An 18635-nucleotide genomic window follows, 5' to 3' on the forward strand; every position below is an offset into this window, starting at 1 on the left:
CTCTTCATGAACATTTTATGATACCTAACTTCCAGTTTTCGCCCGAATTAATCAAAAAATTCACCAACTCCATTTACACCAACCAAATAGAAAACGGGTCCGTGTCCGAATTCGCGATCTCGAGTCCGGGTCCGCGTCCGGGTCCAGGTTCAGGTAGAAGTCGAATTCAAAATCTTGCTTGTTTTGCCAGTGGGGTAACTTGCTTAACAATCAATTAGAAAAAGACAAGACGTCGAGGAGTTCCGTTCTGATCACCATCAGTAATACCACTTCATCAAATGCCACTGTTCTTAATGTAAATCCTTGTTTGTCTGATGAAAATATTTCGTTACGCTGCCACCAAATGTTGGAACGATATCCCCCCTCCTGTGCGTGAGGCAAAGAGTATCCAACAGTTCAAATCTAGACTTAAAAAGTTGTACATGAATAATCAAAAAGAGTTTGAGAATATACACGTGACCAGCCCCGTGAGGGATGCGTTCATAAAGTTAACTTTTAGGTAAATACTAACCACACGAAACATATGCTATTAAATACTGTTTCTGTATTAAATACCCCGTAAGGAAACTATTGTCAAATACTAATGTTTTGTTTTTTATGTGAATTTCATAATTTAAATATTATGTAATCTTAATACCATTCCAATTAGCTGACCAAGGGCGGGTTTAAATTCAGCAAGCTGTACCCGCACCTTTTTCATTACTTACACAATTTGTTGCACAATGTTTAGATTAATACTTACCTACTTACTCCTTATACCTAAGATGGACTAATTACCTACCTAACCCTTATACACTATACCTAAGAACTTATGTAAAAAGTAATGAAATAAACGCATTTGTATTTGTATTTGTATATTTGTAAAATACAAGAGTCACTATACAATGCCATTAAGATTTGTAGAGTTCCCTCGATTCCTTATGGATCCCATCATCAGAACTTGAGCTTCACGAAAATATGACTTAAAAATCTAACGTGCTTAACAAACATAACGAAGAGGACAAATCCCCAAACATGAGCTATGCGTCGTTGAAGAGTTCCATTCTGATCATCATCAGCAGTTTCACTTCATCAAATGTCACAATTCTGAATGTAAATGCTTGGTTTGTTTAAAATCCACCAGTATCACTATATGTTAGGGTGGTTCAAAAAACATTTTTTTTTCCTAAGGGGCACCCCCTTATTTTGTTACACTTATTATGTTGATAAATTGAGATTATAGTTGAGATAAATTAAGAAACTTGGTGTATAAGTTTCTTAATTTATCTCAACTATACTTCGTTTTTTTTAGCATTAGAAATTAGGTAAACAATCTTGATGTGTCTTTTAATTGAAAAACACATTTTAAAAATAAGTTACGGCAAATATGTAACAATTATTAATCTAGTACGATCATTTATATTCGTCTGCTTTCATAAGTAATAGTTTTTGAATTTTGAAAAGCGTTTTTCAATTAAAAGATATGCTAAGATCGCTTACTTTCTTGCAAGTTCTTTCTAATGCTAAAAAAACGAACTATACAATAGTGATGGGTAGGACATCAATTTTAAATGAGTTTGTATGAGTACCTCATTTTCTAAAATGAGGTGTTACAATGTCTTACTTCAAATGAGGTGAGGTACTAGCATATTTTTAGCGTCGACTATTCTATTAATCCAACGGGCCAACGGTGCAAAAATATTTAATAAATATACATATTTATGTATTCATCACTTCCTTTGTAAATTAATAAATAATAATAATTAAGGAGTGCAATTCTGGAGGTAGAAGGTAAGAATAGAACTTATAGGAGAAAGATCCCACATAGTAACTTAATTTGCTGCTTTTATGAAACTTGTTCTAATTTAGCTCTTTTTAGTGTTCCGTACAAAACTTTGTTTACGGAACACTTATGGGATCACTTCGGTCTTGCAAATCAGTTAAATACGTTTTTCTCAGAGACCGTTTGACATAGATACCTAAAATTTGGAACAGTTATAGCAATTACCACCACTCATATTGTAAATAAGTCAAAACTGCTTATTTCTTATTAAAGGGGGAAATTTAGGGGGTTGAGAGGGGTAGGCTGAAACTTTTTTCATTTGTAAGAATCGTGTGGGGTACCATTAGAAAGCTTGCAAAAAATTGAGTCGATGGACTGATTTTGACTTCATTTTAGACTGCAATAGTTTCGTCAAAAAATGCATTTAAAGTTGCAAGTTTTCATACAAAAATTTTCACCTCTGTACTGGCGATTTTCGCGAAAACTATAGCTAACAGGCAGCTGACCAGTCAATACCCAACTTAAAGAAGCATGGAGACGGCGGGAAAATTATCAGCTTAACTTTATCTTTATTAGTTTTTCAACTGCAGCTTGACCTTTGGTTGCTTAGAGCTAGCTAACTGATGCTTACACTGGTCAAGTCATATTAGGCGAGAAACATCCTTAGTTAAAACTTTGGCATTGAAATTTATGACTTATGTCTTTGACACAAAGTTTAATTCTGCTTGCTTATTTTTGTGGGATATTTAATTTTATCTCAATAGCCTACTATAAGTATGAGAGAGATCTACAAAATACGACCTTATTATTTTGCAAATAAGTTTCAATTTCGAACGGGCTTTCCAACCAATGGACTAGGCATCTCAAAAATCTGAAAAATACAAATTAAGAATTCCGTTCTTGACTGTCGTTGTGTTTTTTTTTCCACAATAGGACACATAGAGTTAGTAAGGCGTATAGAGATAATAAAGTCATTTAATATTTATGAACAGCTTTGGCCTCATGTATAGATTTTATGGGTGCGTATCGATGGCTATAAACATTTTTATTATAATATCAGTTGCAATAACGCTTATTTAGTATAATGATTAAATGATATAACAACATTTAGTATATTAGTAGTAGTAGTAGTAGTAATCACTTTATTGTACACAACACAGGTTTACAAAAATAAATTACAGTAATGGAAGTACAAAGGCGAACTTATCCCTATAAGGGAAGGGTATATTTTCATATGATATAAGTTATCATTTTATATAAAGATTAATTGATCTAATAACATTTAGCATAACATTCTTGAAGTATAATGCATATTTCCTATACTGAATTTATGATATAAAGTTATTTCATCTAAAGTAGAATTGTTGATATAATGTATTAGATATTTATAATTCCACATTTACTATTACACACTACAAAAAACGATACTATTTCTACGTATACTGAACTACTATTTATAACTAGGTAGGTAAGGTTAAGAACTGCGACCCCTACACAAAACCAACCGCTACCAGAATACTAGGTTAGGTTAGGTTAAGAACTGTGACCCCCCGCGGGTTGCTCACCTTGTCGTGGTGGAGGGGCTTAGTAATCGTGGCTTGGTCACCCACGGTGAAGCGAAGCGGCAACCAGGGCCGGCCTGTTTGACGGTCGGGCTGGCCCGAGGAGGACGCTCCAAGTGGGCTTGTTAAGCCCGCTTGTGACGCGTTGGAGGTGGACCGTCGAGGAAGAGGAGTGTCGGTATTGCGGTGAGCCGTTCTCCCTATCCTCGGCGGCCGAGGTGGGATCGCAGGGGAAGAGGCGTGATGGTATTACGATCGCCACTCGCCCTATCCCCTGCGAACTTGGCGGTGCCGTTCCGCTGTAGCGGCGTTGGTGGGGCTGCAGAGGAAGAGGAGTGTCGGTGTTACGATGTGCCGTTCTCCCTGTCCTCTGCAGCCGAATTGTGGTTTTGCGACAGACCCATAGACCTGATCTGTCGCCGGGCACCGGAGAACTTTCTGGCGCCCGTAGCTTCCTTGTGGCGGGCTCGGGGGGGTCCGCTACAGTGCAGAACGGAGGCGGAGGAGGAAGGCGCGTCGAACCATCTGGCGCGCCTAGCGTGAAGGGCCTTCGGGCATTTGCGAAGGAGCCGCTCGTGGGCGGCTGCCGCCGGTGGGGTCGCGGATGAGTACGCAAGCGTCCCCGTAACCCCACCAATAGGGCGGCCAGGCGGTATATGGGGGGTTTTTAGTGGGTATACCGTGGGCCTCATTAGCCTAGACGGGAGTCCCACATAACCACTCGGGTCACCCCCCGCACCCTACACAAAACCAACCGCTACCAGAATACTAGGTTAGATTAGGTTAAGAACTGCGACCCCTACACAAAACCAACCGCTACCAGAATACTAGGTTAGGTTAGGTTAAGAACTGCGACCCCTACACTAAACGAACCGCTACCAGAAAAGTAGGTTAGGTTAGGTTAGACACAGACATTACATCCATTAATCTGCGTTAAACATTTACATCTGTCGTCATAAAAATACCTATGATATTATACCGAATAATGCTTATATAATAATAGTTGTATAATAAATGAACATTATATCACATGATCGTTATAATAAATGAGTGTTATATCAAAAGACAATTATACGAAATGATATGAAACATTTTAATAATATACCAAAGATATATTATACAAAATGAGTTATTATATTTTCTGGAATTATATTAAATGTTGTTATATCTACAGAAAATATATTAATTATTTTTATATCGATCATTACACACCCAGATTTTATTGAGAGTATCTGATTCGTCGAAACAATATACACAATATTCCTTTTCATTAAGTACCATTACATTTCTGTATTAATTGTATAATTATAATATCTATTAATTATATTCAGTACTTATGTATATTTTTGAACGGATCGGTGAGCAACAAGATTCAGGGCTATAACCGCGAAAATAGAAGTTCGCAAATTGCGAGCATTTTTCTCTGTCACTCTAATTACGCCTTCATTGGAGTAAAAGAGAAAGATCCCCGCAAATTGCGAATTTCGGTTTTCGCGGTAGCCCTTCAGTACTGTGACGAGAAAATAATTTTGGAAGACATTAATAGTATATGACAGTTAAATATCACAGTTTTTAGAAACAAAGGTAAAATTGACGGAATATTTAAATTAAGCCGATCTTGTTTTTTAGCAGTTCTAAATAATATTAAAGTCTATATATATGGCATAGAACTAGAAACAAAATCAAATAAAAAATAATAATGAGTTCTAAATTCAAATTGAAGGAGTATACATTTAAGGTATTATAGGCCAAGCGCGCGCCACGATATTAATTTTTGCAACACGATTTTAGAATCGCGCTGTAATATATCGCAGAAAATTCACTGCGCGCACTGCGATGAAAAAGTCGACAATTTGTTCATTCTCAACATGGATTTCGTACCAGTCGCTTGTCATGAAACGTGTCTTTAATATGCGATTGCTGTATGACTTTGAGCATTTATAACACAAAGGTGATCCCCGTCTATTTCCATAATTAAATGGTCAACATCTAGCGTCTCATTTTGAGACTCCATTGGAGATGCAGGTGCCGAGATGTTGGGGTTTGGAGAGCGAAATGCCGACTGAGGTCCGGCCGGGGTGCGATTTTATTATCATAGTGCGCGCGGGGCCATACAACTCCGCGTGCTGCAATTCACTTTGCGACAATCGCGTCGCGAACAATCGCGGAAAAATGTAACAAATCACAATTTTAAAATCGCTGCGATTTTTTTGTCGCATATGCGCGCACTAACATATAAACACATACGTTGCATTTCTGCAACAAAATTATCGCAGGACAAAAAATCGTGGTGCGCGCTTGGCCTTACTCTAAATTATTATAATACATCAAGCATTCGCAGGAGGTCAGTTCTAAACACAGGTAATTAATACAAGTGTCTAAATGCGAAGGCTGGAGGCCGAGCTCCGCGTAGGGCCGAAGGCCTGAAGCCTGCAAGATGTCAGTGGTTAAACACAGAACTGACAGCCTGGACGCTTCGGGCCTTCGGCCTTCGCATTTAGATACTTATACTATTGTTCTGTGTTTAAGTACTAACATCCTGGACGCTTCGGGCCTTCGGCCCTACGCGGAGCTCGGCCTTCGGCTTTCGCATTTAGACACTTGTACTATTGTTCTGTGTTAAAGCACTGACATCCTGGACGCTTCGGGCCTTCGGGCTACGCGGAGGTCGGCCTTTGGCCTTCACATTTAGACACTTGTACTATTGCTCTGTGCTAAAGCGATGACATTTTGCTAAAGCTTGGCCTTCGGCCTTCGCACTTAGACACTTTGTACTATTGTTCTGTGTGTGTACCTAGTTGAATACGGTATCCTACAAACAGGCAAACAACCTCTGTAAAATGTAACGATGCGAGCGGTACGGCTACCATCAGTTTGGCATTGACATAAACGCTACCGTGGGCGTGAACGTAATTTACTTTCTATGCATCTCGCTCGTACTGATATATTAGTGCGAAAGAGATATACCTATAGGAAGTAAATTACGTTCACGATATCGTTTATGTCAATACCAAACTGATGGTAGCCGTACGGAACACTAAATGCCTCGAGCTATCTCGGACTTGGCCAAATTATTATTTATTGTTAGATTGTTTTGTCCTCCTCCTTGCTACTTGATATAGTTTTAAGTATAATAATCACTAGCGAGAGCTACCCGCTCCGGCTTCGCACGGGTTAACAAATTATACATACACCTAAACCTTCCTGAAGAATCACTCTATTGATAGGTGAAAACCGCATGAAAATCCGTCCAGTAGTTTTTGAGTTTATCGCGAACATACAAACAAACACACATACGGACAGACGCGGCGGGGGACTTTGTTTCATAATATGTAGTGATATATTTCATAACCATAAAACTACCACATTTTTAACAAACTAAGGAGAACAAATTCAATATTTTCACAAGTAATTATTATATAGAAATGACTAACTTACCACTTCAGATAATTTAACAGTAATATCATCAATATGATATTAAACAAAGCACCATTCGCTCCGGACGCCGCCGGCTACATTTACATTTCATTTTTTCATGCAAAAGGCACCAAGGAAGATCCGCGGGTAAATTTAATGGCGAAAACGATGTCCATATTTTGTTATTTTGGTATAATTATAAGAATTATCACTAGGTATTAGGTATTAGAGAACTAAAATTAGCTACAACGACGTACGAACGAACAAAATAAATAAAAATATGTCACAATCATAATTTGTCAGTCCGAAGTCGTTTACAAATAATGTTAATAAAAAGTATTGCAAATTCAAATCGTTATAATTTACATCTACATGTTTATTTTACCTATGCCAATTATACTTACTTTTTATTTAATAAACTTGAAACTTATTGAAATGATCATATATTGTGTACGCTACAGTATTATATTTCAATAATATTTTAGTCACTAAAGGATTACTGTTTATAAGCAAGCTTCGTAAATGCCTGTCTGGTATACAGAGTGCGTACCGCGATCCATGTTCGTCATGTTGCCTCCCTGTCACACTTACGTAGGAATTTACAAGTGCAACAGAGAAGCAACTTTTCTTCATTTGAGACATTTTGAGTTTTGTATGTCGGCGAGCAGGCGAGCACCTAGCGCCTCGTGCCATCCAGGGACTCTTTTGCAAGTTGTGAGGAGCGTTGAGTTTTTGAGGTTCGCGAGTGAATTTGAAAGAATAAGAGTTTTTTTTGAAATTTGAAGTGTGTGAATGATTTGTGTGGCAAGAGGTGTTTGTGATGCGCGCGAGTAAATGAGTAAAATGAATAGAGGAGTGAAGTAAGACATTTTTGAGTTGAGTGGTACAAATGAGGTGCCTCGCGAGTGAGCGACTCAACACTACTATACGAGGTGGTGCTTAACCACGTTGAAATTTTGTATGTTGTTTGAAACCCAACAAAAAGTACCGTACTACAAGTACTCACCTGCGCCTGTTCTCGAGAATGGTCGTGCCACGCTCTATTGGGATCGATCTATCATCACTGACAGGACTATTGTAGCCAATAAGCCTGATATTGTGATAATAGATCGATCGCAACGTCGGGCCATGCTCGTTGACATCACCATCCCCCATGATGAGAATCTCGTGAAGGCCGAGAAGGACAAGTCCAGTAAGTACCTAGACTTGGCTCACGAGATAACCGCCATGTGGGATGTTGATTCGACGATCATTGTCCCGATAGTCGTTTCAGTGAACGGTTTAATAGCGAAGAGTCTCGACCAACATCTCGAGAGACTCTCGCTAGGTGGTTGGATCAAGGGACAGATGCAGAAGGCGGTGATCTTGGACACGGCGCGGATAGTACGTCGGTTCCTCTCTCTGCAGCCCTGACCACCGGTAGCTTGGGCCTTGCCCCGCTGCTGGCGGCACCCTAGGTTAGGTTTTTTATAATGTGTTTATATGTATTTTTATTGTTTTGTAAGTGTTTTTATATTTTACTTTTATATTCATATTATAAAAATACCTAACCTAAGACGATAAATAAATAAAGAGAAAAAAATAGTAACTTATTTATTTTTTTGATTTCATACAATTTGAAAAATTTCAATGTGTTTGAGCACCCCCTTGTAGTTAAGATTGCAAGATGCTTGGCGTATTTTGTCAACATAATAAGTGTAACAAAATGAGGGGGTGCCGCTTCTTCTAGCTAGAGTTTGAATTTTTCCCATACAAACGTGAACCACCCTTACAAGATTTGAAGAGTGCCCTCGATTCCTCATAAATCTCACCATCAGAACTGGGTTTTGACAAAGACGGAACCAATCTGTATGTATATACTTACAAGTTACAACTCAACTAAAAAAATAATTTTCAAAATCGATCCCAAAATGACGGAGATATCAAACATTAAAAAACCGAATTAATACCTCCTTTTTAGGGTTCCGTAGCCAAATGGCAAAAAACGGAACCCTTATAGATTTGTCATGTCTGTCTGTCTGTCCGTCCGTATGTCACAGCCACTTTTTTCCGAAACTATAAGAACTGTTGAAACTTGGTAAGTAGATGTATTCTGTGAACCGCATTAAGATTTCAACACAAAAATAGAAAAAAAAACAATAAATTTTGGGGGTCCCCCATACTTAGAACTGAAACTTAAAATGTCTTTTTCATTAAACCCATACGTGTGGGGTATCTATGGATAGGTCTTCAAAAATGATACAATACAATACAATACTTTTTATTGCACGCCTCACATACACTTAGTTTACAATAAATGGACAATAACATAAAAAAACCGGGCAAGTGCGAGTCGGACTTGCGCACGAAGGATTCCGTACCATAATGCAAAAAAAAAACAAAAAAAAAAGCAAAAAAAAAACGGTCACCCATCCAAGTACTGACCCCTCCCGACGTTGCTTAACTTTGGTCAAAAATCACGTTTGTTGTATGGGAGCCCCATTTAAATCTTTATTTTATTCTGTATTTACTATTTGTTGTTATAGCGGCAACAGAAATACATCATCTGTGAAAATTTCAACTCTCTAGCTATCTCGGTTCGTGAGATACAGCCTGGTGACAGACGGACGGACGGACGGACGGACAGCGAAGTCTTAGTAATAGGGTCCCGTTTTACCCTTTGGGTACGGAACCCTAAAAAGACAATAAAGGTAACAACAGGCGGTCTTATCGCTTATGATATTGAGGTTTCTAATATCATTTATTTCTAAACTGAATAGTTTGCGCGAGAGACACTTCCAAAGTGGTAAAATGTGTGCACCCTCCCCTCCCCCTTTAACTTCTAAAATAAATTTAACTTCGCACTGAATGATGACATCGTACGGGGCTTAAAGCCCCCGTAACGCAGTGAACGTGTTAAAGTCACATTAAAATTCCATTTTTCGAAATAGAGATTTCAACATTTAACTTTGCAAAAGTAGATAATTGAAATATTCTAAAAGCAATAAAAATAAAATAGGTTAGATTCGAGCTACAATGACATTAGTTTGGGTTCAAGGCAAGGTTGCAGGGCCTCAACAAGGGAAAAAAGGGGGAGGGACTGTTGGCCTGGCTCAGTGAGCCAGAACTGACCCACTTATCCCTACTACTGCCGTAAGCAGGTAATGAATTCCCAATGTATTAAGTTTAGGTTTAATAAATTATAAATATATTTTATTAATAACATAATAATATACAAATATGTATAAGCATAAAGTAATAAATAAGCCTACAGCTATTAATAATGTCCGTAATCTGTATAATCCCAAAATACGGATCCCTCGTATGTGGATGCTGCTTACATAATCTCGTCTGTCAAGGTGTTTCGGCAGGAAAGGCCTTGGCAGACTTATAAATTCCTGAAATGAGGGTTCATACCTACCGACTAGAATTGGTTTCATGGTGGTATCAGATGGGTTACTGTACGGTAACCGATGGTCATCTTGCTTATAATCTCGTCTGCCAAGGTGTTTCGGCAGGAAAAACCTTGGCAGACTTATATATTTCTAAAATGGGGGTTCATACCTACCAACTGGAATTGGTTTCATGGTGGTATCAGATGGGTTAGTGTAGGGTAACCGATGCCGACCTTGCTTACATAATCTCGTCTGCCATGGTGTTACGGCAGGAAAAGCCTTGGCAGACTTATATATTCCTGAAATGAGGGTTCATACCTACCGACTGGAATTGGTTTCATGGCGGTATCAGATGGGTTAGTGTACGGTAACCGATGGTCATCTTGTTTATAATCTCGTCTGCCAACGTGTTTCGGCAGGAAAAACCTTGGCAGACTTATATATTCCTAAAATGGGGGTTCGTACCTACCGACTGGAATTGGTTTCATGGTGGTATCAGATGGGTTAGTGTAGGGTAACCGATGCCGACTGTTAAGGGGATTATTTTACTTCGATATTTAAAAATTATGTGGACTGTATTCAAACGAAATACGAGACGAGATACGAAACGATATACCGTGGAACTTAGGACAGGCTAGGTCAATTGGTAAAAGCACTCACCTTGCTGAGCTGTAGATGACGGTGCAGCTCTCGGTGGAGGCTGGCGCAGGCTTCTCAGACCTTCGGCTCGTCTAGACTTACCTCGAATCCGAGTTACCTGGACCAGCGTGGACACCGAAACGGAGCAGGAGCAGTGCTTCTTCAACTGATTAGCCTTCCACAATGAGTACACACAGTTTACAGACGAAATTGAATCTTTTAGATGAACCGAGACGATAATATTCGAAAATAATAACTAGCGCAGCGAGATGCGCCCGACATGTTACATTTGCGATACGAGAAGGGAAGGGAATATATTTTTTTTTTTAAAGTTTGAACGATAATGTTGCCAGGCGAAATTATTTTAAGACTACAATCCTTAACATTTTCCGCCCACCAAAATACAACGTATTTTCCACAAGTTTGTACTGTTATTGTCAACTGAGGATAAAATAGAATCGATATGGCTCAGGGTTTATTTTCCTATTACTATATATTTTTTACTTTAATCTAAATCTACGATAAAATTAATACTTATGACTATATGATAGTGAATTAACACTAGTTTTGCAAAGGTAAGGGACACAGTTTAACTATCGGACGTTTAAGTTCGCCCGATTCTGTGCGAACTGTGACAACTCGACAAATCCCGTCACTTCCTGGATGGAGTTGTACCACCCGGCCAATTTTCCACTTCATGGGGCTACATTGCTCATTGACAATGAGCACGAGCGTCCCGACGACAATGTTTTTCTGACCATCGAACCATTTGTGGCGTTGCTGCAATGTGTGCAAATATTCGAGGTGCCACTTGCGCCAGAAATCTTGATGGATCTTTTGTAATAATTTCCATCTCTGAAGTGGACCTAATTTCGCATCTACCATGTTGCTTTCAGGCAATATGGTGAGCGGCTCCAAAGTAAGGAAATGTCCGGGGGTCAAAACTGACAGGTCGTTTGGGTCCGAGCTGACAGGGGACAAAGGCCGTGAGTTCAGCATCGCCTCAATTTGGGTCAAAATGGTATAGAATTCCTCAAATGTAAGGCGCTGAGAGCTCACGACGCGAGCGAGATGTGTCTTTACTGACTTTACACCAGCCTCGGCTAACCCCGAAAAATGTGGGCTGCCGGGCGGGTTAAAAACGAAATTTATTTGTTCTGCACGTGAAGCCTTGGCCATGACTTCTTGGAGCATATTGGATGCGCCAATAAAGTTTCTACCCTGATCCGAGATCAGCCTAGAGCACCGGCCGCGGCGCGAAATGAAACGGCGCAGAGCTGCGAGATATGCCTCGGTGGTGAGCTCTGAGGCCAGCTCAAGATGTACTGCTTTGGTGACAGTGCATACGAAAACGCAAATATACGATTTAAATGTGCGTAGACCACGGCCCCGGCCCAAACAAGTATCAAAGGGACCAGCGTAATCTACTGCCGCTGACGAAAATGGTTTAATTTGATTAATTCGAAACGATGGTAAGTTGCCCATTATTGGAGGAGATGCCACTTTAGGCCGAGCGCGAAAACATTTCATACAAGATGAAATAACCGAATTTATAGCCCTTCTTGCCGATAGAACCCAAAATTCTTGGGCTACTAAATTTTGCAATGTTTGCAATCCAGGGTGCATAAACCGGTGATGGTAGTCCTCAATGATCAGCGTAGTCAACCTATGATCACGAGGCAATAATAGTGGATGTTTCACATCGAACGACAAGTCTCCTTTAGAAAGGCGACCGCCCACCCTTAGCATTCCACGCTCATCCACAAACGGCGCCAGTTTCCGCATGGGCTTCGATAGAGAGTGGGGTGACTTATCTGTCAACAAGCACCGCAATTCTGAAGCGAAAGCTCGCTCCTGGACATGTTTCACGAGAAAGTGAAGAACTTTCGTAATTTCTTCAGACGACAAGTTCGGATCTGTGATTTTCGACAATGATTTTTGCAAGTTATGCATGAACCGAAAACAATAAGCGAAAATACGCAATATGCGTTGTAAAGACGAGGATCTGCTCATAATGTTGTCAATCAACGATATATTAGAGTCTGTGACCAAACTGTAGATTTTTTGCTCGTTCGAAGCAGCTTGATCTGAAAGGATCTCAGATTGCGGCCAAGATTCTTGAGGATTAGACAGCCAAGTAGGCCCCGCCCACCATAGCGTATTCTGGATTAAATCAGCAGGTAACAAACCGCGGGAGCCGCAATCCGCTGGATTATCCGAACCAGACACGTGGTGCCAATTTTCAGGGGGGACGTTTTCTTGTATGTGCGCAACCCTATTAGCCACAAAAGTTTTCCACTTTGATGGACACGAACGAATCCAAGTCAGCGCGACAGTAGAATCTGACCAAGCGTGGATATCATCAAAAGTGTGAAAATCTTTTAGAGCTTCTGTAAACGAGACAATCAAATCCGACAACAAGACAGCAGTTAACAGGTCACATCTCGGGATAGAACATTTACGAAGTGGGGCCACCTTCGTTTTAGCGCAACAAAGACGCACGACAACGGATCCGTCATTTTGAACGACACGACAATAAATGACAGCACAGTAACCCTTCTCCGAGGCGTCACAGTACCCGTGAAGCTGTAACGATACGAAAGATACAACCATTCTACGGGGAATGGACAACGAGCTCATTTCCGCCAATTGCGATTTGAATTTACGCCATTCTTGAGCGATAGCGATAGGAACCTCGCTGTCCCAATCGACACCAGAAACCCATAGAAGTTGAATTAAATATTTTGCGAAAAACACGACAGGCGATAATAGACCCAGAGGATCAAAAATACGAGCGATGTCCGAGAGGATCGATCGCTTCGTACAACGACAATCATTCAAGGAGGTCTTGAATGTGAAAGTATCTTCCTTGGGAAGCCACGACAAACCGAGAATTTTTAACGATAACGATAAATCATGGACGTTTTCGACATTGTGAAGTTGATCTTTAAACGACAAGGGAGGATCAACTTCCACCATGTGACCACAACTAAGGTAGTCATCCATGAAATTGACATAATCTGTCCGAAACTGAGGATTCAATTTGAATTTCCTCTCTAAATTTAAGAGACGCTTGAGAGCTATCTCACGAGAATTTGAAAACCTGGGTTTATCCTGAGGGTCGACATAAGTTAATGGTACTACCATCCTACCCTCGGGAGTGCGACAATATGAAGTTTCCATTTGGTTTTCACACGACATTTCTGATTTCGACAAAACGATATTTTTGGGAGGATCTACACTTTCCAGTTCCCAGAAGCGCTTGATATTATTGTCTAATGATAGACTCGACACGAGATAGCACCTCTGAGTATCACCTTCTGAACCTTTATGACAACGAGAACGAGAAGTGTTAACGTTTATAGGGCACTCACCCATCACCAACCAGCCGAAAACAGTGCGGACAGCTATGGGCTCATCTGCGTTGCCCTTGACAACGCCAGATTGTAGTGCAGCAGCGAAAAGGTTGACGTTAACCAACATGTCTATTGGCCCAGATTTGTGGAAAGACGGATCAGCAAGATCTAAATCCTTCAGATGCCTCCAAGAAGACACATTCAGTGGTTCTGGTGGCATATCATGGCAGATCTTGGGAAGCACGAACGCTTCAAACGAAAATTTGCATGAGGAGTCCCCATTCGAAGGAACTATCTCACAATCGACAATTCCAAAAGTGTCAGTCGACGACAGACCAACACCGTTCACCGTTGGTGAATTATTTCTAATTGGTATTCCAAGTTTTTGAGCGCACTTCAATGTTACAAAGTTACAAGCCGAGGCATTGTCCATCAGCATTCGAATTGGTACAAAATTATTAAATTTATTTTTTATCATCACAATAGCTGTCGAGAACAAACTTGGTGCATTTGCATTATGCACAGCCAATGCCACTTGGGTCGGCGGAGCTGTTGGTTCCAACTCCTTATCCTTTTCGAAATGCAATAATGTGTGGTGTCTGCGCTTGCAGATGCCACAAGTCACCGATGATTTACAATTTTTAACCGAGTGTGATGGCCTACAACAAAGTATGCAAAGTCTCCTCTCCTTAACCTGAGCAAACCTTTCCAATGGCTGCAGTTCCAAAAATTTAGTACAGTTATCCAATTTGTGTCCCGGTGCGGAACACATAGCACAGTTGCTCACTGGCGGCACAAGGAGAGCAGGCTTAGCCTTATTCGACACTGGCTTACTATACACTGGTTTACTAGATAATGTTAACGACTTACCAACGCTGTTCTCTAATGCCTGGCTCCGCTTTTCAATAAACGAAATTAATTCCTCATAACTGGGAATTTCTGTGTTTGATTCAAGTTGCAACTCAAAAGCTTCCTTACTACTAACATCTAATTTTGACCAAAGTGCATGGAATAACATAAAGTTCCTGTCAGGCAATTGATACTTTGATAAAATTTCTAAGTTTTCCTTAAAGGTTCGACAAACTCTAACTAATTCCGATGCAGTCTTGGACTTCGCCGCCTCACAATTTAATATTTTTTCATAAAATATACTGGCAATCACCCTTTTTTTCTCAAAATGTAATTTTAGTGTGTTATAGGCCATTAAATAATTTTCATCACATAATGGGTAATTTTTAATTAAGTCGAAAGCATGGCCGGTAACACTCGACAACAAATAGTGCAGTTTTTCTACTGCCGGGATATTTTTACTGTGAATCAGCGAGTCAAAGATCTGGATGAACGACACCCAATTCTCAATTTTCGAATCGAAAGGAACTATATTAATTTTAGGTAATTTAACACTCGAACTTGAACCGCAACTGTCACTTTTATTTAACACTTCAGGTTTTATTTCTGCTAAACGTATTTTTATGGATTTTACCATTTGTTCGAACTGTGATGATATTTCTAATTCACTTGACCTATCACCAGCTGGAATCGCCGAAAGCAATTCAATTTGAAAGGCATGAAATTCACTTTCAAGTTTAATTACATCTTGTGAACAATAACCTTGCAGATCGGAACTCTTTATATACTCCATCCGCACGAACGCATAATCCCGACCTACACGGCTCTTGTCGAAACTTTCGGACAAATCCCCACCAAGTGTCATGTTTATTTTGTAAAAATATGTATATTGAATCACTAAAACAACAACAAAACTATTTGATTCGATAACACTGATATGATAGGTTATGTTATGATTTTCAATTGACACTTGTCAAAAATGACAGCTAAAAGTTGCGTTCAGAAACGTAATAAATTCGACACACAATTTTAGTCTATGAACTAAACGCTCGATAGTTTAACTAACGGAAAAACGCCCAAGCCAAGTGTTTCAATCTTACCCTCCAATGTTTTTATGATTTTACAATGAACAATTTATTGACGAAAATTGATATTTAAAGCGAAAATAACCACGGTCACCTTACAAGTTATCCGGATCGTGGGACCAAAAAATGTTAAGGGGATTATTTTACTTCGATATTTAAAAATTATGTGGACTGTATTCAAACGAAATACGAGACGAGATACGAAACGATATACCGTGGAACTTAGGACAGGCTAGGTCAATTGGTAAAAGCACTCACCTTGCTGAGCTGTAGATGACGGTGCAGCTCTCGGTGGAGGCTGGCGCAGGCTTCTCAGACCTTCGGCTCGTCTAGACTTACCTCGAATCCGAGTTACCTGGACCAGCGTGGACACCGAAACGGAGCAGGAGCAGTGCTTCTTCAACTGATTAGCCTTCCACAATGAGTACACACAGTTTACAGACGAAATTGAATCTTTTAGATGAACCGAGACGATAATATTCGAAAATAATAACTAGCGCAGCGAGATGCGCCCGACATGTTACATTTGCGATACGAGAAGGGAAGGGAATATATTTTTTTTTTAAAGTTTGAACGATAATGTTGCCAGGCGAAATTATTTTAAGACTACAATCCTTAACACCGACCTTGCTTACATAATCTCGTCTGCCAAGGTGTTTCGGCAGGAAAAGCCTTGGCAGACTTATATATTCCTGACATGAGGGTTCATACCTACCGACTGGAATTGGTTTCATGGTGGTATCAGATGGGTTAAATTAGGGGTCCCGCTGGCCACCTTTGAGAGCGTCTGCCAAGCACTTCCGGCAAAAAAAATACTGGCAGACTTCGCTTTTATGTGTCTACATGTAAATTTCTAACTGCTGCCATAACTATTATTTCGGTATCAGATGGGTTAAATCAGCCCCCTTTTTTCGCACCGGAAGTGGCCTTCTTTTTCGTACTTTCGGCAAGTTCCGCCGTGGCAGACTATCGAATTCGGACTTAGCATCACTTTTATGGGAAACCATTGTGCATTTCATCGTGGTATCAAGTCGGTTAGAAAATTTGCGGCCGGCTCTTCTACCAATAGTATAGGTACATTGTATACAACTTCATGATGTATGCATTCTAGCTGGTGTATTATGGATGGCTTTATCCATCTTTATCCACGGGATTAAATAACTGTCACTTTTTAACACCATGGGATAGAAAGTGACCGATACCGTTTTATCACGCTGTCACGTAGACAAGAACGACCATCATATCCGTACAGTATACTTTAGATTATGAAGTTTTGTTAGGTACATTTAACATTATTATAGTATTATTAAATGGAAAAGTGTGAAGTTGCGTGTAACGTGGGATCATATTTGAAGAACTGCTATAACCATTTTCGGTTTAGGTCCTTGTATTTTTTGAAACCGATCCGAATTGAGTTTGATCAGTACTGAATCAGACCCTGTATACCTACTTGAAATAAAACTAAAAACTACGTAAGTATAAGGTATAAACCAAAACTATATTTTATCATGAACAGATGAGATATGAATGCGGATTTAATTTTGTTGAAATCATTTCGGAAATCTGCCACAGAGCACCCTGTACCTATGTATCAGAAAGCCCAGAAATAGCAATAGCATTGCCAACGTCAGCAACTGGATCAGTCTAAATCCACCTTTATGTAGTAGAATGTGGTCCGAGGTGGGTCAAATATGTGCTTTAAATAACGCCAAAGTAAATTCTATCAATTAGGTAATTCGCTGCTTCGCCATGACTTCGTGTTTTTACGTCGTTAACATTTTTCTAATTTACAGTGATTAAGAATAATTAGAATCACCTTTTGTTTTTTTGTACATTAAAAGTTGAGTCTTCTTCAGCTTGAGAAATTAAATTATGGTATTATGTTTACAATGCTGTAATGTTGAAAAGAGGCACTAGGTACGAGTACCTACATGTTTGCGAGTTTTTTCGCCATTGCTAAGCATCTACAACATCGTTCGCATTTTTACATTTCAGTGTCTAGACACTACTATGTACTTGTTTGCAACTGACAATATAAAAGACTTTTTTTTCGTTTATTTTGCCGTATTAATATTTATATAAATGCATAATACATCGATGCGAGACAAGTGGAACAAGTTGACCACAAAAATTTACGAAAATGCTTCCTAGTTTTCATCTTAAAATAGGTAGTGACATTACATTACTATTTTCAGTGATGAAAATGAAGATCTATATAATATCAAAATTCAAATAAATAGAACAAAGGAATGTCAATATGATTTACGTCATTCTAACCGATAGTGTTTAAACTGCAAAATTTAGGTATCTGTTGAGAGCTAGTAAAAAGCACTTCGGCAATGTAAATACGTACTTAACACGTTCGCGGACGCGGATTGCATAGCATCCGTTTTTGCACTACTCCTGGTGACGCGTATGCTATAGCATCCGTTATTCGTTTTAAATTTCTGCGTTGAAATGCTTATCAATCCGCTTTACCACAGTATAATATTATTCACCAACTTTTCCTCTACCAGTCACCAGAATCAAAGTTTGCATACTGCCATATTACATAGTTTTATCGAAGTTAAAAATTATCCTGTGACGTCTCC

The 18635-nt window shown here is 39.6% G+C and overlaps 1 protein-coding gene across 1 annotated transcript; it reads right to left on the reverse strand.

Moving 5' to 3' along the window:
• Positions 1-3668: 3668 nt before the first annotated feature.
• On the reverse strand, positions 3669-16643 carry LOC134674826 (uncharacterized). The gene is made up of 3 exons (XM_063532977.1): positions 15594-16643; positions 11430-15135; positions 3669-4064 (listed from the first exon to the last, which is right to left on the reverse strand). Exons 2-3 carry the CDS (start codon positions 15126-15128, stop codon positions 3669-3671), a joined length of 4095 nt encoding a protein of 1364 aa, XP_063389047.1. The 5' UTR covers positions 15129-15135; positions 15594-16643.
• Between the last annotated feature and the right edge of the window lie 1992 nt (positions 16644-18635).

Source organism: Cydia fagiglandana, chromosome 20, assembly GCF_963556715.1.
Source record: "Cydia fagiglandana chromosome 20, ilCydFagi1.1, whole genome shotgun sequence".
Lineage (NCBI taxonomy): Eukaryota > Metazoa > Arthropoda > Insecta > Lepidoptera > Tortricidae > Cydia > Cydia fagiglandana.